This window comes from Tamandua tetradactyla, chromosome 3, assembly GCF_023851605.1.
Source record: "Tamandua tetradactyla isolate mTamTet1 chromosome 3, mTamTet1.pri, whole genome shotgun sequence".
Classification (NCBI taxonomy): Eukaryota; Metazoa; Chordata; class Mammalia; order Pilosa; family Myrmecophagidae; genus Tamandua; species Tamandua tetradactyla.
The window spans coordinates 966491-994377 of record NC_135329.1 but is presented as its reverse complement, the minus strand read 5'-3'; the positions used below and the strand labels follow the sequence as shown (position 1 = coordinate 994377).

Here is a 27887-nt window from a genome sequence, read left to right as displayed (position 1 = left end):
TTCATTTTGAGTTAACTTTTGTATAGGGTGTGAGATATGGGTCTTCTTTCATTCTTTTGCATATGGATATCCAGTTCTCTAGGCACCATTTATTGAAGAGACTGTTCTGTCCCAGGTGACTTGGCTTGACTGCCTTATCAAAGATCAAATGTCCATAGATGAGAGGGTCTATATCTGAGCACTCTATTCGATTCCATTGGTCGATATATCTATCTTTATGCCAATACCATGCTGTTTTGACCACTGTGGCTTCATAATATGCCTTAAAGTCAGGCAGCGCGAGACCTCCAGCTTCGTTTTTTTTCCTCAAGATGTTTTTAGCAATTCGGGGCACCCTGCCCTTCCAGATAAATTTGCTTATTGGTTTTTCTATTTCTGAAAAATAAGTTGTTGGGATTTTTATTGGTATTGCATTGAATCTGTAAATCAGTTTAGGTAGGATTGACATCTTAACTATATTTAGCCTTCCAATCCATGAACACGGTATGCCCTTCCATCTATTTAGGTCTTCTGTGATTTCTTTTAACAGTTTTTTGTAGTTTTCTTTATATAGGTTTTTTGTCTCTTTAGTTAAATTCATTCGTAGGTATTTTATTCTTTTAGTTGCAGTTGTAAATGGAATTCGTTTCTTGATTTACCCCTCAGCTTGTTCATTACTAGTGTATAGAAATGTTACAGATTTTTGAATGTTGATCTTGTAACCTGCTACTTTGCTGTACTCATTTATTAGCTCTAGTAGTTTTGTTGTGGACTTTTCCGGGTTTTCGACGTATAGTATCATATCGTCTGCAAACAGTGATAGTTTTACTTCTTCCTTTCCAATTTTGATGCCTTGTATTTCTTTTTCTTGTCTAATTTCTCTTGCTAGAACCTCCAACACAATGTTGAATAATAGTGGTGATAGTGGACATCCTTGTCTTGTTCCTGATCTTAGGGAGAAAGTTTTCAATTTTTCCCCATTGAGGATGATATTAGCTGTGGGTTTTTCATATATTCCCTCTATCATTTTAAGGAAGTTCCCTTGTATTCCTATCTTTTGAAGTGTTTTCAACAGGAAAGGATGTTGAATCTTGTCAAATGCCTTCTCTGCATCAATTGAGATGATCATGTGATTTTTCTGCTTTGATTTGTTGATATGGTGTATTACATTAATTGATTTTCTTATGTTGAACCATCCTTGCATACCTGGGATGAATCCTACTTGGTCATGATGTATAATTCTTTTAATGTGTTGTTGGATATGATTTGCTAGAATTTTATTGAGGATTTTTGCATCTATATTCATTAGAGAGATTGGTCTGTAGTTTTCTTTTTTTGTAATATCTTTGCCTGGTTTTGGTATGAGGGTGATGTTGGCTTCATAGAATGAATTAGGCGATTTTTTTTGAAGAGTTTGAGGAGAGTTGGTACTAATTCTTTCTGGAATGTTTGGTAGAATTCACATGTGAAGCCGTCTGGTCCTGGACTTTTCTTTTTAGGAAGCTTTTGAATGACTGATTCAATTTCTTTACTTGTGATTGGTTTGTTGAGGTCATCTATTTCTTCTTGAGTCAAAGTTGGTTGTTCATGTCTTTCCAGGAACCCCTCCATTTCATCTAAATTGTCGTATTTATTAGTGTAAAGTTGTTCATAGTATCCTGTTATTACCTCCTTTATTTCTGTGAGGTCAGTAGTTATGTCTCCTCTTCTATTTCTGATCTTATTTATTTGCATCCTCTCTCTTCTTCTTTTTGTCAGTTTTGATAAGGGCCCATCAATCTTATTGATTTTCTCATAAAACCAACTTCTGGTCTTATTGATTTTCTCTATTGTTTTCATGTTCTCAATTTCATTTATTTCTGCTCTAATTTTTGTTATTTCTTTCCTTTTGCTTACTTTGGGATTAGTTTGCTGTTCTTTCTCCAGTTCTTCCAAGTGGACAGTTAATTCCTGCCTTTTTGCCTTTTCTTCTTTTCTGATATAAGCATTTAGGGCAATAAATTTCTCTCTTAGCACTGCCTTTGCTGCGTCCCATAAGTTTTGATATGTTGTGTTTTCATTTTCATTCACCTCGAGGTATTTACTAATTTCTCTTGCAATTTCTTCTTTGACCCACTCGTTGTTTAAGAGTGTGTTGTTGAGCCTCCACATATTTGTGAATTTTCTGGTACTCTGCCTATTATTGATTTCCAACTTCATTCCTTTATGATCCAAGAAAGTGTTGTGTATGATTTCAATCTTTTTAAATTTGTTGAGACTTGCTTTGTGACCCAGCATATGGTCTATCTTTGAGAATGATCCATGAGCACTTGAGAAAAAGGTGTATCCTGCTTTTGTGGGATGTAATGTCCTATAAATGTCTGTTAAATCTAGCTCATTTATAGTAATATTCAGATTCTCTATTTTTTTATTGATCCTCTGTCTAGATGTTCTGTCCATTGATGAGAGTGGGAAATGAAGTCTCCAACTATTATGGTATATGAGTCTATTTCCCTTTTCAGTGTTTGCAGTGTATTCCTCACGTATTTTGGGGCATTCTGGTTCGGTGCGTAAATATTTATGATTGTTATGTCTTCTTGTTTAATTGTTCCTTTTATTAGTATATAGTGTCCTTCTTTGTCTCTTTTGACTGTTTTACATTTGAAGTCTAATTTGTTGGATATTAGTATAGCCACTCCTGCTCTTTTCTGGTTGTTATTTGCATGAAATATCTTTTCCCAACCTTTCACTTTCAACCTATGTTTATCTTTGGGTCTAAGATGTGTTTCTTGTAGACAGCATATAGAAGGATCCTGTTTTTTAATCCATTCTGCCAGTCTATGTCTTTTGATTGGGGAATTCAGTCCATTAACATTTAGTGTTATTACTGTTTGGATAATATTTTCCTCTACCATTTTGCCTTTTGTATTATATATATCATATCTGACTTTCCTTCTTTCTACACTCTTCTCCATACCTCTCTCTTCTGTCTTTTCGGTTCTGACTCTAGTGCTCCCTTTAGTATTTCTTGCAGAGCTGGTCTCTTGGTCACAAATTCTCTCAGTGACTTTATGTCTGAGAATGTTTTAATTTCTCCCTCATTTTTGAAGGACAATTTTGCTGGATATAGGAGTCTTGGTTGGCAGTTTTTCTCTTTTAGTAATTTAAATATATCATCCCACTGTCTTCTAGCCTCCATGGTTTCTGCTGAGAAATCTACACATAGTCTTATTGGGTTTCCCTTGTATGTGATGGATTGTTTTTCTCTTGCTGCTCTCAAGATCCTCTCTTTCTCTTTGACGTGTGACATTCTAACTAGTAAGTGTCTTGGAGAACGCCTATTTGGGTCTAATCTCTTTGGGGTGCGCTGCACTTCTTGAATCTGTAATTTTAGGTCTTTCATAAGAGTTGAGAAATTTTCATTGTTAATTTCTTCCATTAGTTTTTCTCCTCCTTTTTCCTTCTCTTCTCCTTCTGGGACACCCACAACACGTATATTTGTGCGGTTTATATTGTCCTTGAGTTCCCTGATCCCCTGTTCAAATTTTTCCATTCTTTTCCCGATAGCTTCTATTTCTTTTTGGAATTCTGATGTCCCATCCTCCAAATCACTAATTCTATCTTCTGTCTCTTTGAATCTATCATTGTAGGTATCCATTGTTTTTTCCATCTTTTCTACTTTATCCTTCACTTCCATAAGTTCTGTGATTTGTTTTTTCAGTTTTTCTATTTCTTCTTTTTGTTCAGCCCATGTCTTCTTCATGTCCTCCCTCAATTTATCGATTTCGTTTTTGAAGAGGTTTTTCATTTCTGTTCTTATATTCAGCATTAGTTGTCTCAGCTCCTGTATCTCATTTGAACTATTGGTTTGTTCCTTTGACTGGGCCATATTTTCAATTTTCTGAGCGTGATCCGTTATCTTCTGCTGTCGTCTGGGCATTTATTCAGATTTCCCTGGGTGTTGGACCCAACAGGTTGAAAGATTTTTCTGTGAAATCTCTGGGTTCTGTTTTTCTTATCCTGCCCAGTAGGTGGCGCTCGTGGCACACGTTTGTCTGCGGGTCAGTAAAAGGTGCTGTGGTTCTTTTAACTTTGGAAAACTCTCGCTGTGGGGGAAGTTCGCCAGCCGAAGCAGCTTGGAAGAGTGCCAACCGGCCCGGGGGTCCGAACGCGGGGAGTGTCACCGGCCACCGCAGCCCGGGAGAGCGCCCGTCCGAATTTCCTAGTCGGCTCGGGGCGCCAAGCGTGGCGGGAGGACGCCATCCACCGCGGCCCGGGAGAGTGCACCGTTCCCAGCCGGACCAGGGAGTCACGTGTTTGGAAGGGACCCCCCCAGTCACTGTTCTCCTCGGCCTGGGGATTTCCAATCCAATTCTCTCAGTTGGTTCGGGGGGCCACGCGTGGTGGGGGCGCCAGCCACCGCGGCTTGAGGGGACCGATTGCCCAATTCTGCGAGCTGGCCCAGGAAGGAGAAAGGGAGGGTCTCCAGCCGCTTGCCGCCCCGCCTGGGGAAGCCCGCGCCCCTCGGCGATCTCACCAGAGCGGGTTCTCTCAGCCAGTCAGCCAGGATGGGGTACGCTGTCTTTTTGATCTCTGTCGTGGCTCTGGGAGCTGTTCTGTATCGTTTCTACTCCCCTAGTAGCTGTTCTGGAGGAGGAACTAAGATCCGCGCGTCTTACTAAGCCGCCATCTTCTCCGGAAGTCCAGGATTAACTTTTGTTTAAATGTTTAAAGGTTGTTGCACTTATTATTCAACAGACGTTTTCATGAAATGCTCTTTCAGGTTTTTTTCCTGTCTCTTCTCTTGCCTAACTTAAACTTACAGTTTGTCATTGATCTGGTTTGCCTGTAATTTGTTATTTCTCTTTCAGAATTGTTTAGGCTCTTTTTCTACAGATAACTTCCATATTTTAGTTAACTCTATATGCTCTTTCAATGTTGCCAGGAAGATGAAGCTCAAGAAAATAAAAACAAAATGAAACTAGTTGAAAAAAGTATGGAACAACAAAAAGAAAATATGGAAAATCTTAAAAGTTTGAAAATGGAAGCAGAAAACAAGTATGACGCTATTAAATTGAAAATTGATCAGCTATCAGAGCTAGCAGACCCACTTAAGGTATGTACATATTGTTGCTGTTCTGTTGTATGTGCTTTTTTGTCTTTTAGTGTTACATCCACAGCACAGCTGTTGAATATTGCCCTTAAAGAATTTCTAATTAAATGTAAACATAACCACATAAAAATAGGATGTAAAGCATGGAAAGAACCAGATATTCATCAGTAAGCACTTAGAATTAAAACGCTTCTGCTCATGCCTCTAGGAGAATAAACTTACTGATCTTCTTTCTGTTTCCCCCCAGAATTGCACTTTTATTACTTCTTTTTGTTTTTAATTACCAGGAGGGACACCTGGTTTGTTTACACTGCTTACTTACCTGTTCCATTGTTCCATTTTTCCTTCGACAACCTAAGAATTTACTTGCTCTGAAAGCCAAATAGAAATAAAGTACTCCCAAACACCTGTTTAATAGCACATCTCAGTTACATTCCAGGTTGAACTCAATTGACGTTTTTAACAAATGCTTTTTGAGACCAAATTTTGGGAAATGAAGTATTTTCATCAGTTAAATTATATAAATTTCCCCATATCATCTAATAACTCAGATATCAGGTAGTTTGTTGTCAGTATCATTTTTATGAATAGCTCTTAATTATTCTCAGAACTTCAAATTTTATCAATAAGACACTGAGAAGAGTTAATATTATATATTAAAAAGTATGAGGTTGTGTTGATGACATCACTCTAATATGCAGAAAATTACTCTCTGAATCAAAATGTATTTGAATATTTTAAAAGTTGAATTTGTATGCATAGGAATTCAAATATAGTTATCTTGATAGACTATTAAATTTGGAAGAACAGCTGTATAGAGACAGCTTTTCTGTTTGTACGATTGGATTTCTCTGTAGTTGCTCATACAGTCCAAGAATTGAAAAAATAAAATTAGTTTTAAAGTAAAGAATGAAATCAGTATTAAAATTGTCAAGAATAGAGGTAGGATTCAGATTTGGAATTGGAGCAGGAAAATTTCGACAAAGTAAGTTAAAAAAAAAAAAAAAAAAAAAAACATTGGGTAGGGCAGGCAGTGGTGACTCAGTGGCTGAACTCTCACCTTGCCCCACCATGCTGGAGACCCGGGTTCAATTCCCAGAGCCTGCCCATGCCAAAAAAAAAAAACAAAAAGCAATGGATAAAAGAACTTAACAGGGTAAATGAAAATCAAAATGATAAAATGTGCCAATATTATATAGAAAAAGAAAGATTAGCTCCTAAGTTATTTATCCCAGAAAAATTTAAATCAAGAAATGATGAAAGAATAAGCTATGTTCTGTTCTTTTAGGGTTATCTAGATAGAGCAACTCCTGGAATTAGGAGTCCCTGAGTTCAGGAGCAGAGAATATGGGCACAAGGCAGGAAGGATTCTTAATTTTAACTCTGCCTTAGCTGCAAATAATTGAAAGCTAGGAGCTGAGTCCTTCAGTAAAGCTGTGTGCAGTCAGTAGACAGGAGGCTCTTCCTTTTAAGTATCACTTCACACTAGCCGTGGATAAGAGAAGGACCAAGAATAGTTGGCTAACAAAATTTAATTCCTGTGAAACTGTAGTCCTTGTAATAACAGCTTTTAGATATAATCTGTTTGCTGTTAAAACTTGTGTTTGTTTTGTATTGCAGTGGTAATGAGGCTATGGAGTGCTCTGTTTACCATATGTAGTCCCTGAAAGTTTGGCATAGGGAATATTTTCCTACTTGAATGGTGATTATTTTGATTTACGTTTACAAACTTAATGGTTTTGTTGCAAACTACATTTGTTCGACAGGGAGCAGCAGAAGCTTATGCAGATGCAGGATCTGTAGTATCTGAGGGCCAGGCTCTCAGTTTCGGACATGGGTAGAACCCATTTGCATGGATGTGCCTGAGCTTTTGAAAATGCTTAGAGCTTACTGTAAATCAGCAGTTTTTAAAGACCTCATAAACCAAATAAACAGACTAAACCCTAATTTGCTAGTTATTAAATCACCAGCCTTTTAATCTGTTAAAATTGTATTGAGGCATATTGATATACATCAAATATATATATGTAAGTATACAGCTTGATAAGTTGTGACGTGTACATATCTGTGACCCGATTGTCACAGTCAGAATAATGGACGTATTCATCCTGTCCCAGAATTCCTCATGGCCCTTTGTAGTCCCTTCCTCTCCTCTCCCCGCCCCTCGTCCCCAAACAACTGCTGGTCTGCTTCCTATTGCTGGTATTTTCACACTTTCTAGAATTGTATACATAATGGAATCATATGTTATGTACTTTTGCTTTTTTGGGGGCACTTAATATATTTACTAGATATATTTTGAAAGAATGAGTGACTAGAATAAAACATTTCTTTTGATTGTAATATTCATTCATATTGTTTCCGGTGCCAACAGTGTGGTTCAGTGTTTGTGAGTAGCTGCTACATTGGATGACTGTGTATATATCATCTTCAGAAATCTTTTCACTAAGCTCTGCCTCCTTTAAAGAAATTTATGCAGAGTATATATCTTAAAAACCCTATTTCCGCAATGACAGGAAAATATTTTGGCCATCATTCATTCATATATGAAATTATAAAATGAAGTAAAATAATCAAATGTGTATTTATCACATTCTTTGTATTAACTTGGCTAGGCATAAACACAAAATCATATACAAAATGGCATATTTAACATTTAGAAATGATGCTTTGCTTTTATTCACATTTTACTGTTTGCCATACACTTGTATGATGAATGCATAGAATTGTGTCTGACTTCTTTCATTTAAAAAGCATGAAGTTTTTTAGTTTTATCCATATTATGATATGCATCAATAATCTGTTCGTTTTATTACTGAGTAGGATTGTCGTATATGGATGTACTACAGTTTGCTTAACCATTCACCAAAAGGATATTTGAGTGGTTTCCAGCTTTTTTGTTGATTATGAATAAAGGTATTAGAAACATTCAGAAATAGGTTTCCTTGTGAATATTAGTTTTCACTTTTCTTGGAATTACTAAGAGTGGGATTTTTGTTGAAATAATTATGGTTTTCCTTCTTATTAATATGGAGAATATTGTTTTCTCACCAAATATTAAAATCTTGACAGATCTCACTTGGTCATAATTATTTTCCATACATAAATAATTGGATTCTGTTTGCCACATTTTTATTAAGTATTTTTGATTCTGTATTCATTGGTCTGAATTCTTTTTTCTTGGATGTCTTTGTTTTTGGTATTAGGCATGTATCAGCCTCATAGTTTCCTCATCTATTTTCTGAAGGAAGTTTTATAAATTTAAAATGATTTCTTCCTTTTGCTTAATAGAATTCCTCAATGAAGCAATTTGACCTGGGGTTTCCTTGAGAAATTTTTTGCGTATGAATGCTGTTTATTTAGTTGATACTGAGCTATTCTTCTAGGTCAACACTGGTAATTTGATTAAAATTACTTTAAGTAATTTACTATTTGACCTAAGTGGTCACATTTTTGACACAGTGTCAAATTTTGATGTCCAGTATTTGAAGTAATGGCTCCTACTTCATTTTTGATACTGATCATTCATTCTAGCTGAAGGCTTATAAATTTTATTGACCTTTTCAAAGAATAAACTGAGTGTTCTATTAATTTATTCTGTGTTTATTTTCTAGTCCCTTGATTTCTGCTTTTATCTTTATTATTACTTCCTTCATACTGCTTACCTTGTATTTGATTTGCTTTCTAATTTTTAATGATGGGAACTCAGTTCATTTTATTTTTGACATCCTTTTTAACATTAGTATTTAAAGTTATAAATTTCCCTATAAGCTAGCTATGCATTAGTTACTGCTCACACATTAGTGTTTTATTTTCTTTATTGTTCAGTTCAACATATGTTCAAATTTTCTTTGTGAATTCTTTGTACTGTGGATTAGTTAGAAGTCTATTAATTTTTCTTGTATTGGGGATTTCCTAGTTAGTTACTGATTTCTAATTTAATTACAGGTGGACAGAACATATTCTTATGTTTTCAGTCTTTCTGAACTTTATGAGAATCATTTTATGCCCTAGAGTTTGCTCTATTCTGTAAAGCATATCATATGCACCTGAACAGAATATGCATTCTGTTACATAAGTTAACATTAAGTCATTTTGGTCGGTAGCATTGTTTAGACCATTTATTTTTGCTGATTTTTTTTTGGGGGGGGGTGGTCAGGCTGTTCTGTAGCTAGGGAAGAGAATGCTATTAAAATTCCAACTATGATTGTCTATTTTCCGCCTATAATTTTGGAGATTTTTCCTTTTGTATTTTGAAGCGCTAAAGAGGTACATGCACAGGTGTGTTTCATACATCATCTTGATGAATGGATCCTTTTATGAAATGTCCCTTATCTCAGGTAATGCTTTTTGTCTTAGCATATGTTTTATCGGGTGTTGTACATAAGCCTTATTGGGCTTAGTGTTTGTGTGTTGCCTTCATTTACCTTCAGCCGTCTGTGTGTTTATATGTGCACCATCTCCTGTAAACAGCGCGTAGTTGGGTCTTGTTTTTTAAAATTCACCCTGACAAACCTCTGCCTTCTAATTGTAGAGTTAGTTCATTAACGAATATGGTTTATTTCTGGTCTGCTCTTTTAGTATTTTTTCCTAATGTTTTTCTTCCTATTTTCTTGCTTTATTATTATTGATAATACTTGCATACTTCTCGGGCTTCTCTTTTTATTTTTGTCTTAGCTTAAATGTTCTTTTGAATTATTTTTTAGAAGTTGCTCTAGGGATTACCATATACAACCTTAATTTTACTTTCCGCTTACAGTTAATATTGTACCACTTTAAGTACAAATACTAGAGTTATATGAGTGTATATCTTTCCCTGTCCTTTATGCTACAATTTTTACATGTGTTACATTTACCTTCACTGTAACCCCCATAAGAGATTCAGTATTACTATATGTATTTTAAAGTCAAGAGAAAAAAATGCAAAATAACCTTTTGCGTTTACCACTTCCATTCATAATTCTTTCCCAAGGATTCATATAGCCAGCTGGTATTATTATTTCCCTTTAGCCTTAAGAAATTGTTTTGGCACTTCTCATAGTATAGGTCTGCTGATTACAAATTCTTTAAGATTTCTGTTATCTGAAAATATATTTATTTCACCTTTAATATTGGACATTTTTGATGGCTACAGAATTTTGGTTTTCCTCTTTCAACGCTTTGCAGATAATGCTTCTATATTTCCTGGCCTCCATTGTTTCTAATGAGAAGTCAGCCCTTTACTAGATTATTATTTCTCTGTAGGAAATGTCATTTTTTTCTTGCTGCTTTTGTAGACTGGATCATTTTCATGAGCTTGCAGCACTTTGATTATGCTGTGCCTCGGCTTGAGCCCAGTGATGTCTTCTGATGAGCTGAAGCGTTTAGGTCTAATGGCTCTTGTTGCCTTTCTTTGCCAAGACTGCTGTAACAGATACCACAGAGGGGTTGGCTCAAACCACAGTAGAGTTTGCTGTCTGACAGTTTTGGAGCCTGGAAATCTGAAATCAAGATGTTGGCAGGACCATGCTTTCTCTGAAATCTAAGGAATCCAATCATTGGATTAAGGCCTACCCTGACTCAGGTCCTATTTACAAATGAGTGCACATCCATGATCAATTTTACAATACTTTGATCAGCTGAAAAAAACATCCATACCAATTAGCTGTCATTCCCTGTTCTCTTCTGCCCTCAGCCAATGGCAACAACTAATCTACTTTCTGTTTCTGTGCTTGTTCTGGATGTTCTGTATTAGTGGAATTGTACAATATGTATATCCTAAATGCTGCAAAGCCTTGGAAGCATGTGAGAAAAAACTGTGAAACCATTAAACTTTTCTACCTGGGAAACCCCTGATATTCTCTCAAATACTAGGGACTCTCAAGTTAAAATAGGCCAAGTCCTTGTGTTCTAGTTTGCTAGCTGCCTGAATGCAATATACCAAAAATGAACGGTTTTTAGAAAGGGGAATTTAATAAGTTGGTAGTTTACAGTTCTAAGGCCAAGAAAATGTCCCAATTAAAACAAGTCTATAGAAATATTCAATCTAAGGCATCCAGGGAAAGATACCTTGGTTCAGGAAGGTCGGTGAAGTTCAGGGTTTCTCTCTCAAGTGAGAAGGGACATGGCATACACGGTCAGGGCTTCGCTCTCAGTTGGAAGCACACATGGCGAACGTGGCGTCATCTGCTAACTTCCTTTCCTGGCTTCTGTTTCATGAAGCTCCCCAGGAGGCATTTTCCTTCTTCATCTCCAAAGGTCGCTGACTGGTGGATTCTCTGCTTTGTGGTGCTGCAGCATTCTCTGCTCTCTCCAAATCTCTCACTTTCTCCAGAATGTTTCCTCTTTTATACAATTCCAGTAAACTAATCAAGACCCACCCAAATAGATGGAGACACATCTCCCCCAATCCAGCTTAACAACCATTCTTGATTGAGCCACATCTCCAGGGAGATGATCCTAATTACAGATTCAAACATACAGTACTGGATAGGGATTAGAAGAAATGGCTGCCTTTACAAAATGGGATTAGGATTAAAATATGGCTTTTATAGGGTACATAGGTCCTTTCAAACCAGCACACCTTGATCTTGATGCTTGCTCTTATGAAACTTATTTCTGTAGTAGAGAAGCTCAGCCTACTATAATTGTACCTAAGAGTTACCTCCAGAAAACCTCTTTTGTTGCTCCGATGTGGCTTCTCTCTAAGCCCGACTCTGCAAGTAGAATTGTTCCCTTTCCCTCTATTGGAACATGACTCCCAAGGATGAGCTGGGCCCTGGCATCATGGGATCGATAATGCCTTCTTGACCAAAAGGGGACAAGAAGTGTAACAAAATAAGTTGTCCGTGGCTAAGAGAGTTTGGATAGGGTCGAGAGGATATTCTGGAGGCTGTTCATACTGCAAACTTCAGCTAATTGCCATGGTTCACCAAACCCCAACCAACATTATTCTTGTTAATCTTAAAGAACACCCAGGGCCCTATCAGAGATCTACGAAAGTTGTACACACCAGGTACTTTCCAGAGACCTACAACTTTCAGAATAATTCCTGGGCCAGGTAAATCCTGAAACTCAGAGGCGTTAGTCTCTCCAAGAACGTCAACCAGTTCCATCCCCTTGTCCCAAATTGTTGGCACCCTTTTCAACACGATAAAAGTTAGAATGGGCAATACTAAAACATCGCTAAAAATAAGGAGAAGGGGGAGTTATAACCAAGAAATTAGGATTTAGTAAGTGGGTATGACTACTGAATCATTATACTGATATTTCTTTTTAGTCTCCAGTGTCTTGGACCAGCTAGAAAGAAAAACCTGAAATTGTGGAACTATAACCCATGCCAGACTTTGAAGTTGTTCTATAACTGCTTGTTAAAATGTACTTCGAAATTTGTTGCTTTTTTGTGTAGATGTTATATTTCACAATTAAAAGAGTCATTGAGTATTTCATCACGAAGTGTATGGCTAGCTGTTGGTCTTCCATTGATACTATTTTCATACTTTTATTCCTGCGTTAGTGTGATTTGTTTTCATGAATGCATTTTGAATTTTGTCAAATGAAGTCTGCATCCGATGAGGTGGTCATATGATTTTATTTCCATATAGTGATAATGGTAGCAGATTTTTAAATGTTCAGCCAAACACATATTCCTGTGATAAACTCACTTAGTCAAGATATATTATCCTTTTTATAAATTGCTGTGTTCTATTTGTTAATTAAAAAACAAAAATTGTACCTAGCTTTGTGGGTCATTTTTGTCAGTAATATCTTTTTTATTGTATAACCAAAAACCAAAGATATCAGACTAATGCTGGCCATATAAAATAAGTCGGAAAGTATTCTTTTCTTCTATTTTTTGAAAGAGTTTTTGCTAGGTATTAGTTGTTCTTCAAGTGTTTGGTAGAATTCACCAGTGAATCCATGGGGCTCTCAGTGTTTTTTTTGTGAAAAGAATGTCAATTATCACTTAATTTTTTTGCCAAGTACAGAGTTATTCATGTGTTCTATTTCTTCTTAAGTCATATTCAGAAAGTTCTTGTTTTTCAAGGAATTAGGACATTTTATGCACAGTTTTAAATTTGATGGTACGCAAGTTGGTGATTTGACCTTGGCAGCCCCTTGCTGTCTGTGGTGATGCTTCACCCTCACTCCCAGTAGCGGTGATGTTTTCTCCCCTTTTCATAAGTCTTGCTAGAGGTTTGTCCATTTTCTAACTCCTTCAAAAAAACAACCTTTTTCTATGATCTTTTTCTATTGCTTGTCTGTTGATCTCTGCTTTAATTTTGGTCTACTTACTTTGTGCTTAATTTGCTCTTTATTTTGTAGTTTCTTGAGGGTACTGTTTTTCGACTGAGCGTACTCTCTTCCAACCCTAACTTCTTTAGCTGTATCCCCAAATTTTTTATATATTGTGTTTTCAGTATCATTCATTCAAAATATATTCTAATTTCTCTCATGAGTTTATATTTGAAATTGCTTTATTTAGAAGTGTTTTGTTTAATTTACAAATATTTAGGGAGTATTTAGATACCATTTTGTGATTGATTTATAATTTAATTCCATGGTTGGTAGAAAACAACTTTTGAATGATTTCAGTGTTTTGTGAAATATATTATGACTTTATGACCTTGCATTTGGTTTATCCTGGTGAATGTTTCATGTGCACTTGAATATGTTCTGTCCTTTTGTTAGTACTTTATAAATTATATCACTTAGATCCAATTGATTTATACTGTTGAAGTCTTCTCTAGTTAATGAATTTTTTGTTGACGTATCCTATTATTTACTGAGGGGTGGTTTTAAAGTCTCAAGCGATGACTGTGGATTTGTCTGTTTCTCCCTTTAGTCCTTCACTTTTTTGCTTCGTGTCTGTTATGAGATGTGTGTGTTTTCAAGATAGTTAGATTTTCTTGGGAATTTGACCCTCTTATTGCTATGAAATGTCCTTTCTTACCTCTGGTCACATTCCTTGTCCTGTCTGATGCTGTCATTGCCACACCGACATTTGTCAGGATCACTGTGCGAGTGTCAAATTCTCCTACATTTTTAACTTCAGTCTCTCTGGCTTTAAAATGTTTTACTTGTAAACGCTTTTCCTTTTTTAATCCAATCTTACAATACATGCCTTTTAATTAGAATCTGTAGTCAGTTTCCATTTAATATGATTATTAATAATATGGTGGGTTTATGTCTGTCATCATTTTACTTGTTCCAGTTTCTTCCAATTTTTCTTATTTCCTACTTTTGGAACCAAATAATTTTAAATGTTCCATTATTATGTCTTCTGCTAGCTTTTTGGCTGCACTTCTTATTTTATTTTTTTAAGTGGTTGCGTACATTACAGCATGTATCTTTACCTAGTATACTAAATTTATTTTAAAAGTGACCTTAGAAAAGCTTTCTTCACAGCTAGTTCTGCAACTAAAATTGTGAAGCTATACCTCCAGAAATAATGACTAAATGCCAATTTTATATTTCTTTGCATTCTTTCCTCCTCTATCCCAGCCTATCTTTTTAAAAATTATTTCTGTTGGTGACCTCCAGGTATCCACTACTTGCATTATTTTAAGTCCTTTCAGGCTGAAGTGGTTTCCCAAAACAAAAACCATGTAGTTTACCAAAAGTATTTGAAAGCATCATAGGACTTCAAATTAGAATTTGAACATAAGGTGATGTCTTAGTTTTTTGAGAATGCTCATTTTTCATACACATGGTTATGAATTCTTCAAGAAACATAATCATGTCTGATTATAGAGTTGTTAATTAGTTTCATATCTATGCTGGTGGGTTTTTTTGTTTGTTTTACTTTGAACAATCTTTTCTTTATGGATTATTTTGGCTTTATTCAAACAGGATGAATTGAACCTTGCTGACTCTGAAGTGGATAACCAGAAACGAGGAAAGCAGCATTATGAAGATAAGCAGAAAGAGCACTTGGATACCTTAAATAAAAAGAAACGAGAACTGGATATGAAAGAGAAAGAACTGGAGGTTATGCACCATTTTTTTCTTTCTCTTTCTTTTGTTTACAACTTTAGCTGTGATTATTAATGTGTGTTTTCCTAAAAGACATGTTTCCAAATTAGAAAAGTTGTCTAAATACATGTTCCTATGGCTCAGTAGATCATCACCTGAGAGGCTTATGAGAGTGGGGCGATGATATGAAGAGGGCTGTAGAGCGTGCTGCGGCAGTCACGCACGGTGCTCCAAGTGGTTGGAAAACGGCGCCCCTCTTGGCCGAGGTTGCTCCTTAGCCCTGCTGGGCAGGCAGATAGCCACTTTCTGTCGGACAGAGGTGCCCTTTCCTCCAAGCAGCTGAAGTGTGGACTGCGTTTCAGCTCCTCCTCGGTGCCGTTCATTGTTCACCACAGAGCAGCAGCCCTGTCGTCAGAGAAAAGGGAGTTGAAGGCAGCCTTGCCTTAACTATAGGAGATGAAGTCCAACTTTGCTCTTGTATATTTTATGAAAAGTGATTTGAACTCTGTAATCCATTGCTTTTTCTGTTTTAGACTTATGATACTGAATGTTGTGAAGATAAAATAAGTATAATGTATTAAAGTGCTTTGAGTGCTTTAATCATTTACAAATATGAGGGTCTTTGTGTTTTTTAATACCATAAGTGTTTAATCTAAACACTAATGGAAAGCTATACTCGACCTCAGAAAACTATGTCAAACTTTTTATAACCACTACTTGAAATTTATTTCACTAGAAAGTTGGAGAGATTTGATGGTTAATTAGCTTGTACACAGTACTGCAATTTTCTTTTGAAGATTTGACTTAGACCTGTGTCCTCAATATAAACCTAGAAAAATAACATTGACATTAAATTTCATATATAATCGTAAATTCAGAATTTTACTTTGCATGTTTTGGCACAAGTATTACAATGAATTGATTTATCAAAGAAGAATTTTAAAGATACTTAATATCTGTTATCTTAGGAGAAAATGTCACAAGCAAGACAAATCTGCCCAGAGCGGATAGAAGTAAAAAAATCTGCATCAATTCTAGACAAAGAAATTAATCGATTAAGACAAAAGATACAGGCAGAACATGCTAGTCATGGAGATCGAGAGGAAATAATGAGGTATGTATTTCTACTTTATTATAACATTCATATATATTATCCAGGCATAAATAATAAATGTTACATAAATCTGGAAGTTGGATGAAGTGTTATGGCAGATAGTTCTAATTGAACTTTTTTTATATGTGTAATTAAAAATAAACAATAGCTTTTTTTCCTTTTGAATTACTACAGTACTCATCGGCATGGCATTTGAATATTAACAGCATTTTTAAGCTGTTAAGACATGTTGACATGGGAATGTCCAGCTTCACAAGTAATCAAAGAAATGAAAATCAAACCGATTAAAAACCATTTTTCAAATCCATTAGATTGAATAAAAGGAAAAAAAATACTAATACTCATTGTCAGTGAGGTTTTAGTGAAATGGATCTTTCATATTTGCCACTAAAAATGGAAGCACTGTACTACAGTGAGAGCACAGGTTCTGAAGTATGAGTGCCTGGGTTTGAATTTAATTCTACCACTACCTAATTGTGTGATTTTAGCAAATTTATCTCATCTCTCCAAACCTTAATTTTCTCATTTATAAAATGGGTATATTTACAGGACTTTTTTTACAGGGTTGTTTTGAAGGTTAAATGAAATCATAATAAAAGAATAAATAGTAAACACAGTAAGTTAGGTATTATGAGGTCTTTTTGGAAAGCATTTTAGGTAGTATATTTCAAAAGCCTTCATAAATTTCAGTATTTGTGATCAGGTGTCTATTGCATCATTATTTATAACATGGAAAAATTCAAAATAGTGTGCAGTAATAGGAGTATCATTACATTACAGTGGGAAATTTTTGATGAAGAATTCTTGTCTTAAACATGTCTGGGAATAGGAGTGATCTCAATTCTACTTTCAAAAACACTGGAAAACAGGGGCGGGCCGCGGTGGCTCAGCGGGCAAGAGTGCTTGCCTGCCGTGCCGGAGGACCCCGGTTCGATTCCCGGCCCCAGCCCATGTAAAAAACAAACAAACAAACAAAATATAATAAAACAAGAAAATGTTTAAAAATGTTTCCCTTTCTTCCTTCCATCCTTCCTTCCTTCTCTGTCTTTCCTTCCTTTCCTCCCTCTCTCTTTAAAAAAAAAAAAAAAAAAAAAAAAAAAAAAAAAAAAACACTGGAAAACAATGGGAAGAGACATCAAAATAGCAAGAGAAATATTTTGTTTGAGACAAATAACACATCATGTGTTTTAAAAATAAAAACAATATAATATTGCAATAATGAAAAGCTTCACTTCCTCTCTCTTCTCATTATTCCTATCCCTTCTTTCTTTTCCTTTTATTTTATTAACTTATTAAATATGTATTCAGTGTTTCTTTATTCAAAGGCAAGGTGATAAGAATATGTTTTCTTTTTCATCCTCAGCGAATACAAAAGGTGGCACACCAAAAAAGCTGTTTTACTATTGTTTTCTTTAATTTAATGATATATTTTGGAGATGAGTTTCCTCATTGCTTTTTACAGTTTCACAGTATTTAATCATCTGTCGTTGATGGATAGTTGATTTTTATCTGTTCTTTTGCTTTTGCAAATGTTAGCAAACAGTGAATTACTCTATGCGTTGTCACCTTATGTATGTGCAGGTTTAGCCACAGGATAAACTCCATCTTCCCAAGTTCTCCATTCTGGGACTGTCCTTATTTGCACTGAGATCAGTCGTGTGTTGGAGTACCTGCCCCCCCACAGACTAAACTGTGTGATACTTTTAGATTTATTTAGCTCATTGATATGTTTCCCAAAAGCAGATATCTTCATGGAGTTTTACTTTGCGTTTCTTTTATATTGAATGAGGTTGAACATCTTTCTGTGTCTTAAGGACCATTTATATATTTTTTTCTGTGAACTTCTCATGTACTTTTTAATTTTTCCATGAATTTTTTTCTTACTGGTTACTAAGGGTCTTCATGTATTTAAAGAGATCAAATTTTAAGAAGTGAGTCACAAGTTTTTTCCTTCAGTTTGTCATGTTTTTTTAATAGTTTGTCATGTGTTTTTTATTATACAGAAATTTTTATGTATTAATTGTTCACTTTTTCATTTATGGCCAAGAGATTTTGAACTAATTTTAAAAGTCTTCTCCACTCTAAGACTACAAAAGAATCCACTCATCTTCTAATTTTATTAGTTTCGTGGTTTTTTACATTTTAATTTCATTAAATTATTTCATTAATTTTCATGTGTTTATAGACTTACTCTTTTTTAAATTAAACTAGTTTTTGAGATAATTGTAGATTCACATACTGATATTAAAAAGTATGCTGTTTTAGTTATTGTGGCTTTATAATGTATTTTCTAATTCTAGTAATTTAATGAAATTACCCTGAAAAAAACTACATTCATTTCTCTGTGCAAAACTAATTTCGTGCTGTAAGAATCACACTGATGATATATTTCTCTTCCTATCTGTTATCAAATATTCATAATTTATGAAGCACCTGGGACTCAAACAAAATTTCAGTCCTAATGAATTTTCCCATCTGAATTAATACTTTGGGTAGAGAAACTGCCTGGATTTAATTGACATATACTTATATTACATTATTACAAATATTAAGGCTCTAAACATTACTGAATACTATACGTATTTAGTTTATCCATACACATAGATTTGTTTACACACATATTTTACTTTTTTCCCCTCATCATTTTGAGAGTAGGTTGCCTGTATCATGATGCTTTTACCTCTTAGCATTTCAGCCTGTATTTCCTAAGGACAAAAGTATTCTTTTACATTCCATGATACAATTATACAATGCAGGAATTTTAACGTCGATAAAATCTACAGTCTGATTGGAGTTTTGTCACTTCTCGATGTCTTTCCTCCAGAATAGGATCCAGTTTAGGATCACATATTTAATGTGCTTGTCGTTTCCTTTTTTGAAGTCTTCGACTATACATATGTTGGATATTATTTATCACCTTTAGTTATTATTTTGTCTAGCCATTTTGTGTGTGTGGTTTTTTAAGATTTTGTGTGCTTTTGTTTCTGTTTTCTCTGTTCTTTAATATGTTTTCTCTTTGTCTCTATGTACCTTCTAGTCTTCTTACCTGTATTTATATTTTGTCTGCCTTTTCTCCTTGGGTTCTGCAAGTTCTGATGTCACCACTTCCTCTTGTCGGATTATCGTCTTCTGTTGTTTACCTATCCATTCTTTGACTTTTTATTTTTGCTTTGAGTTATTCCTTCCTGGTAACACTTACCTCGTGATTTTTTTTTCTTTTTAATTCGTGGTGTTCATTAAAGCATTGTTCATGTGCTTTATGGCACCACTATTCTTTTAGGTTTTCTTTGTCTATAGGAGAGTTTTGCAGCTCTTTTAAACCTCTTTTTCCATAAATGTCTATGTGTGGATAGATACGGTCTTTTAGTTCATTTTTTAAAGTTGGATTATACTGGACTGGTTATTGAAGGAGAATCAGGAGTAGCTGTGGGAAGGAAACCTCCACCAAGATTGCCTTTTATCATTTGTTTCTCAGGATTTTTGCTGTCTCACCTTAGCAGCAGACTGTTGCTCTCCATGATAGTAATAGCCATACCTTCTCTTCTTCTTTGTTCTTATTTTTTATTCAGGCAGAAGGGATTCTGATGCCAACCCCGCATTCCCCTATTCTGTCATTGGCATCTGTCACTAAGGGAGAGATCTCTTGCCTTCCGGTGTTGATCCCTTGCTTTGAGGTGTACATTTGCTGGCATTTTCTGAGGTGTGCCATCCCTTGTATACTTTCCCTGCCTTCACCAGGCGTAGACTTTGTTCTTTCCTAGCCCTACTCGTGGTTATTCCCATTCAGACCAGCACTCCCACTCTGCGAATGTATTTTGGTCGGAGATTTCTGGGAGCTGCTATTTACTGCTCGACCTGGTCTACCTCATTTAAATATGTTTGTGATTGTACTTTTTTTATGTTTCTTTTGAATGGTGTTTTTATGGGATATTTTATTCATTAAATAGGCAATACCAAGAAGCGAGAGAGACCTATCTTGATCTGGATAATAAAGTAAGAACTCTAAAAAGGTTTATTAAGTTACTTGAAGAAATAATGACCCATAGATACAAAACATATCAGCAATTTAGAAGGTAAGTGACTTAAGAAAATAATTACCACATATTATATACTTGTATGTTTCCTTTGTTTTCACAATATCCTTTATAAATAACAAAATTAAAAGAGGTTTTTTGTGATTCCGTTGTTGATGGAACTGGCAGTACTTGGTTTTCCAGCTAATACTTAGCATTACTGTAATCAGAGAATTCTGAGTTTGATAGGACCCTTGTGACAAGCTAATCTAACATTTTCATTCTGTTAGATATCCTTTACTAGGAAACTCATGGGATGTTCAGTCTCAGCTTAAATAGGTCCTTTGGATGAAAGCTCGTTGATTCTGATGTAGCCTCTTACCTTTGAGCGTTGCATCTCCTTAAAGCATATGAATTTTGGGAAGTCCCTGTTCAGACAGTATCTCAGTTGATTTACTGTGATCTACTAAATTGGTGTAGCTCATTGAATTCAGAAATTCTGTTCCTGCTATAGCTTCAGTGCCTAAAATTGTGCCTGAAATATAATAGGAACTTGACATATATTGCTGAATGAATGATTATTGGATCCGGGAAACTGGATACTGTAAATGTACTCATAGACGGGCAGACCCACATGGGTAGATAACCCCAACTAAAAGCATAAGCAACAGAAATTGACCAGAAGACCCTTCACAGAAGAGATGGCTCTTTGATATACCCAGACCCTCGCACTTAGCCTCTAATTCTCAGTCCCCATCCCCACCCCCAGTGGCATTCCCTTGGTGACATGCTTCTTAACTGTCTTTATACTCAAAACTCTGCCATCTAAGACCATATAAATAAAATACATACAGGGAAATTTAGATAAAGCCATAGAGAAATAGGTTTTGCACATTTTACTATATTCTTTAAAAACTACACACTTGGTGAATTTTTGAGATGTATTTCAGTTTTCCAGGTGTGTCATTCAGACAGTATTCGTTTTTAACCATTTGAGGTTGATTTTTAAGCTTGATCAGATGTGGAACCAGTGCTGACTTTAGGTAAGGGCTATTTTTTTCCTGTCTGAAGCAATACTCCTCTGAGTACTCTGTTACTTTGTGAAGTATGAGGTTTTTCCATTCTAGACAGTGGGGACATGAACTATTCCTGATCTCTGTGAGCTTGAGAGATTATTCCCCTTCTTTCAGTGGTTTCTTTCCCTGTGTCAACAAGCACTGTCCTCACACACATAGAATGATCGGTTCTCAGCTGCAGACTCAGGCAGGACCTGCTGTGGCGGCTCCAGAGTCCTCTCTCTGCAATTTTCTCCTGTCTTGTCCTCTGCCTTGTGAACTTTGGTCTTCTTGGACCTCCAGCTCTGACTTCTCCAGCAGGAAAACTGTCAGACTCCACCTGAGTTTCCACTCCCCCTCACTCTTTCCTTAAGTAGTAAGGTCGGACAGTCTTGGAGCTCATCTCAGTTTTTCTCATCTTTCAGAGATCATTGCCCTGAGCTCTCTGATATCCAGAGTTTGAAAGCTCTTCTTTCATATATTTTTCCAAGTTTTGTAGTTCTTTGGGCAGAAGAGCAAATTCAATTCCTATTATCCCTTCCTTATTTTCCAGAAGCAGAAATAAAATTTGTTTTTATCAGTATCCAGAACATTTTTATTTAAAATGTATTCTGCGATAGATTGGTCTTAGAGTTGGTAAGGTCCTTCATCACTGATGTGTCGTTTTGTTTCCCTAGTCTTCAGAGCATGGTGAGGGTCATCCCTTTACCCTGGAGAAACCTGCCTTTTTATGCGGACAGTCTCCTAGACATCCAATGAATGGGTGCAACTGAAAAATACATTATTAGAATTGAAAGAAAGAAAAGTTAAAGCCTTTATTATGAGATTTAGTGGGAGCTGAGAGCATTCCTCCATGTTTCAAATGTAATGAAAAGTTCAGAAAACAAGTTAAAAGTGATTGCTGTGGCAGCAAAAAATAAAAATTAAAAAAAAACCCTCAAGGATATCAGTATTTTCTAGTGTGGGAATTTACTGTGGTTTAAAAACTGAAGGGGAGGGATTTGGAAGGGAAAGGAATAACATGATAGTGGCTCTGAAGAAGTGAATAAGCCTTAAGCTCGTTAAGGAGCAAAGATGTTATGAAAACTATCCAGTCACCTGTCACCCAGATCTTATGTTCTAGACCCCAGTCCCCATTAAAAGGGACCACGGCTCCTCTGATTCCCGAGCTGGGCAGGGATGGCATAAGATAAGCCACTTGCTATGCCAGAAAGTAATGAAAACAAATAAACAGACAAAAGTGGGTTCATGATAAATCAACCCAGGAGCTACCTTGAACTACAAAATCCTGGACAACTGAAGGCCCAAAGTAAATAATTAGTATAGTAATGGATGATAACACAATGAATCAAATAGGAATCTGTGAGCCTGTACTGATAAATAGAAAGATAGGTAACTAAGTGAATAATTGAGTAAGAGAAAGTCCTTCCTTAAAGTAAATAGAGAAGGAATTATGGAGTTGACGTTGTACCAGACAGTTCATAAGGTGTATAGGTACAGAAGGAACTAGAGATTGTCCTTACCCTTCTGTTCACTCTTAAGACGGTCGAGGAGACAAGACGCAGGAACAGGCGGTCAGTCCACTTATCTTGTCCCCCCTGGAGTTGAAGCCTGTCAAGGACAAGATTCGTGTCCTGTGCTGGTGTAATGCCTTATATAAATGAGTTGATGACTTACACATTCCTTTTGACTGACTAATGTAAATGGAGTTAATTAAATGTGGGATGACATCTTATTCGTTTTATAGATAGTTATTATAAAAGTAAATGAGCTGGTAGAAATGTGGACATATATAAGGAATAGAAATATGCACAGGGAATAATTTGACCCAAAATACTACCAATTAAATGGGCAATCAGGGTTAATATTGGCATATTTTTGGCTAGTCTTCTCACATGCTTACCTCATATTGATATGTGGCTCTGTACTTTTTTCTTTAATGTGCCTAATTTCTTTATTTCAAGATGTTTGACCTTAAGGTGCAAATTGTACTTCGACAATTTATTATCTCAGCGGGCCTATTGTGGAAAAATGAATTTTGACCACAAAAATGAAACTCTTACTATATCAGTAAGTATATTAACTCTTTGCATCATAATTGTAGGAAAGTTAGCTGTTTCTTTTCTTTTGATGAACCACGTTAAGTTTTAACCTGTTGTCTTTGGAATACAAAAGGACTTACTTTTAAGTTAAGGATAGTCTTTGCTGGAGTGTTGAAAATTATCTTGTTATGTTTTTTTTTTCCCTCTCAGACAACCCAACTGTTTTGTTATAATGATGATTAGGGATTTTATTATAAGTCGCAAGTGTTTACCTTCTCTTCCCACTTACTGATTCACTTTTTAAATTGATGTGGCTTTTCAAATTATGTGGGTCATTGTAAAAAATCCATAGTCTGTTATTTCACTTAAGCCGAAAATGGATATCTCAAAGGATGTTCCACCCCATGTAATTGTTTCTAGATACGGACTCTTTTGAATAGAGCAAGTTACTGCACCCAACTTTATGGGGTCTAGGCAGTGGCAGTGGATTCTTTGAGAGTCAAATGCATTAAAAGAGGGAATGAGGTATATGGCATTAAAAATTCTATGATGAATTTAAGTTTGCATGATATAACCAATGTAAAAAAATGGATTATATTTTTCATATCAGCAACAATCAGAAATTAAGATTTAAATTATACCATTTCTAATGGCATCAGAAAAAAAATAGGTATTTTCTAACAAAAGATGTGCAAGACCTGAACAATGAAAACCTAAAACATTATTGAGAAATTAAAGAATATCTAAATGAATGGAGAAAGGTATTGTTTGTGCACCAGAAAACTCAGTATTTCAGTCCTCAAAAAATTTCCAGTCCTCCCAAAATTGAGCTATAGATTCAACACAGTCCTCATCAAAATGCCAACCAGCTAGCTGTAGAAATCAACAAGCTTTCCTCTCTTGAGATGGGGAACAAGACAAGGATGCCCACGGCCCCACTGTTTTTCAACATTGTACTGTAAGTGCTGGCCAGAGCAAATAGTCAAGAAAAAGAAAATAGCATCCAGATTGGAAAGGAAGAAGTAAACTTTCCCTATTTTGCAGTTAATATGATCCTATATACAAAAAGTACTGAAAAATCTACAACAAAGCTCCTAGAGCTAATAAATGAATTCAGCAAAGTGGCGGGGTACAAGATTGACACCCCAATATCAGTATTTCTGAATACGAGCAATGAACAATCAGAAGAAATCAAGAATAAAACTCCATTCACAGTAGCAACTTAAGAGAATCAAATATCTAGGAATAAATCTAACCAAGGATGTAAAGGACTTGTACACAGAAAACTACTAAATATTGCTAGAAGAAATCAAAGAAGACTTAAATAAATGGAAGATTATTCCTTTTCATCTAAACATTTTTTAGGTGTCAATCCTACCCAAAGCAATTTACATATTCAGTGCAATCCCATAGAAATTTGAACAGCTTTCTTTGTAGAAGTGGAAAGCAGCTAATCACCCAATTTATATGGAAGGATAAGGGGCTCCGAATAGCTAAAGCCTCCTTGGAAAAGATTTGTGATGTTGAAAGACTCACACATTCCTGATCTTAAAACTTATTACAAAACTATAGTAATCAAAACAGCTTGGTACTGGCACAAAGACAGACATCAACCGATGGCACAGAATTGAGAGCTCAGAAATCAGCCTTCACATTTATGGCCAACTGATTTTTGATAAGGGGGAAAGACCACTCGATTGGAAAAGAAAAGTCTTGTTAATAAATGTTGCTGAGTAAGCTAGATCTCCATTTGCTAAAAAGGATGGCCCTACTTCACACCATGTACTGAAATCAACTAAAAATGAATAAAAAACTTTAGTATAAGAACTAGAACTATCAACTCCTGTAAGAAAATATAGAGAAGCATCTTCAGGACCCTGTGTTAGGCAACGCATCCTTACACTTTACAACCAGAGCAAAAGCACAAAGGAAAAATATATAAATGCAACCTCATCAAAATTGAAAGGCTTTGTACCTCATGGTTTTTTTTAACATGAAAGTAAAACCACAATGTACACAGTGGGAGAAAATATTTCAAAACAACATATCTGATAAAGGTTTTAATATCCAGAATATATAAAGAGATCCTTCAACTTAGCAAAAAGACCAACAACCCAATTGAAAAATGGGCAAAACACTTGAATAGACATCTCTCCAAAGAATATACACAAGTTCATGGTCAGAAAGCACTTGAAAAGATGCTCAGTGTCATTAGCCACTAGGGACAGAAATGTGTATCAAAATCATGAAAAGATACCATATCATACCCATTGAGTCATTGTTATTTTAAAAATGCAAAATAACAAGTGTTGAAGAGGATGTGGAGAAATAGGAGAATCCATTCATTTATGGTGGCAATGTAAAATGGTGTAGTGCTATGGAAGACAGGTGGTTCCGCAGGAAGCTAAGATTAGAATTACTGTATGACCCAGCAGTCTCAGTACTACTTAAATACACAAAAGAATTGAAAGCAGGGATTCAAACAGATATTTGCACACTGATGTTCATAGCAGCATATTTCATGGTTGTAAACCAAATGTGTTATATGCATACATAGAATATAACTTGGTCGTCAAAAGGAATGAAGTCCTGGGCCACAGTAGCTCAGCAGGCAAGAATGCTCACCTGCCATGCCAGAGGACCCGGGTTCGATTCCCGGTGCCTGCCCATGTTTAAAAAAAAAGGAATGAAGTCCTGACACGTGTGACAGCATAGATGAACCTTGCAGACATTATATTGATTAAAATAAGCCAGACACCAAAGGACAAATATTGTATGAGCTCACTGTTTTGAAACAACTAGAATAAGTAAACTCATAGAGTCAGAGAATATAGGTTTCCAAGGAACAGTGTGGGGATAGGGAAGTTAGCACTTAATGTGCAGGATTCCCGTTTGGAATGATGGAAATGTTTTGGTAATGGTAACACAACATTGTGAATGGTTTAATAACAGTGAAATAGATAGCTGAATATGATTAAAACAGGGAAATATTAGATTGTATATAGAGTGATAGAATAAAAATTTTTTAAAACTCCATGTCACTACGCAAACATTGAACCCTAAATTAAAAAAATGCTATCATTATAACAAATATTCCACGCCAGTACAAAGTGTTGACAGTAGGATGCTGTATGGGTATTCTGTTTTTTATGCATGATGGTTCTATAAATGTACATGTTCTCTAATAAAACAAAAAAATTGAGCAAATGTTAGAAAGAAACATCGTTAAATTGATGAAGGGAATATATGAAAAGCTTACAGCAAACATTATCCTTAATATTGAAACATTAAACACTTTCCTTCAAGTCTGGGAATAAGACAAGGATATCTGCTGTCACCACTTCTATGTATTACTTTACTAAATGTCCTTTCCAAGCCAGTCAGTCTAGAAAAAGATTGGAAATAAAGTAAAACTGTCATTATACAGAATATAATTGTGTGTGTAAAGTCCAAAAGGATCTAAAAATGATCAAAAGTCACAAATTAACTTAGCACTTTCACTAAGATACAAAGTTGATATACAAAAAATTTGATTTATATGTATTACCAAGAAATAATTGGGAAACAAAATTTATGTAATAACATGGAAAAGTGAAATGAAAGTAAATCTGACATTTACACTGAAAACTTCAAAACATTGCTGACAGAAATTCTTTGTTTTTGTTTTTTAAATATTTTTATCAATAAATCTTAACATACATTCTATGCATGGTGTACAATCAGATTCATCACCAGGATCATTTTTTGAACATTTGCATCTGATAGAAATGTTTAAAAATCCTTCATGAGTGCTGTACCATGTTCACAGACTCGGAAGGTTTGATATAATGGCTTCAGTTCTTGCCAAATTGATCTCTGGATATGGGGCAATCCCAGTTGGTATCTTTGTGAGGCTCTTGTGGAAATTGACAAACTGATTCTAAAGTGGATATAAAAATGCAAAGGTCCCAGGATAGCTAAATTAGTTTGAGGAACACTAGTTGATACCTAAACTTATTCTAAAGCAATAATTATTAAATACTGTGTATTCACTCAGCATCTATTAAAGACACTGAAAAATTAATCAGGCTTCAATTGGAGATAGGAACTATCTCCATCTTGCATGTAAAGTAAAGCAGAATTCAGGAGTGAGGAGGACATTGTCCGTATTTTAGAACTTCCCCTACACTAGGAGACTAAAGGAAGAGAGGTTTATTTTGTCCAAAACTTAAATTTTCTGTAGCACATAAACTAATTAAACCAGTCTGGATAGATGGTTTAAAACGACTCAAATACAGGGAACATAGTATGGGAATGAGGGTTTGTAACCTTTTATAGTTTAGTGTAATGCCGATCCATCCCAGAGTATTTAAGCAGATAATTAAAAAGTATTGGCGAAAAAGGGAAAAAAAAGTATTGGCTAAGTCCCTTGAGGGATGGGATTAAAAATATGGAACTATCAAACTCTATGGCCAGAGAAACCTCTGATACTGTCTCAGACATTAGGGACTCCAACGTTAATAGGCCGAGCCCTTAATCTTGAGGCTTGCTCTTGTGAAGCTTATTGATGAAGCAGAGAAATGTACCTATGGTTATACCTAAGAGTTACTTCCAGAGGACCTCTTTTATTGCTCAGATGTGGCCTCTCTCTCTAAGCCC

The 27887-nt window shown here is 35.5% G+C and overlaps 1 protein-coding gene across 7 annotated transcripts in view; it reads left to right on the top strand.

Annotated features, from left to right (window-relative positions):
• SMC6 (structural maintenance of chromosomes 6) overlaps nt 1-27887 on the top strand; it is a 114754-nt gene that overhangs the window by 78509 nt on the left and 8358 nt on the right. For all 7 annotated transcript variants that reach the window (XM_077152135.1, XM_077152139.1, XM_077152134.1 and 4 more), the window contains exons 20-24: nt 4904-5074; nt 14903-15040; nt 15994-16139; nt 20087-20212; nt 23172-23277. In XM_077152135.1, the coding sequence (XP_077008250.1) occupies nt 4904-5074; nt 14903-15040; nt 15994-16139; nt 20087-20212; nt 23172-23277 (687 nt within the window). The remainder of the gene's footprint in view (nt 1-4903; nt 5075-14902; nt 15041-15993; nt 16140-20086; nt 20213-23171; nt 23278-27887) is intronic.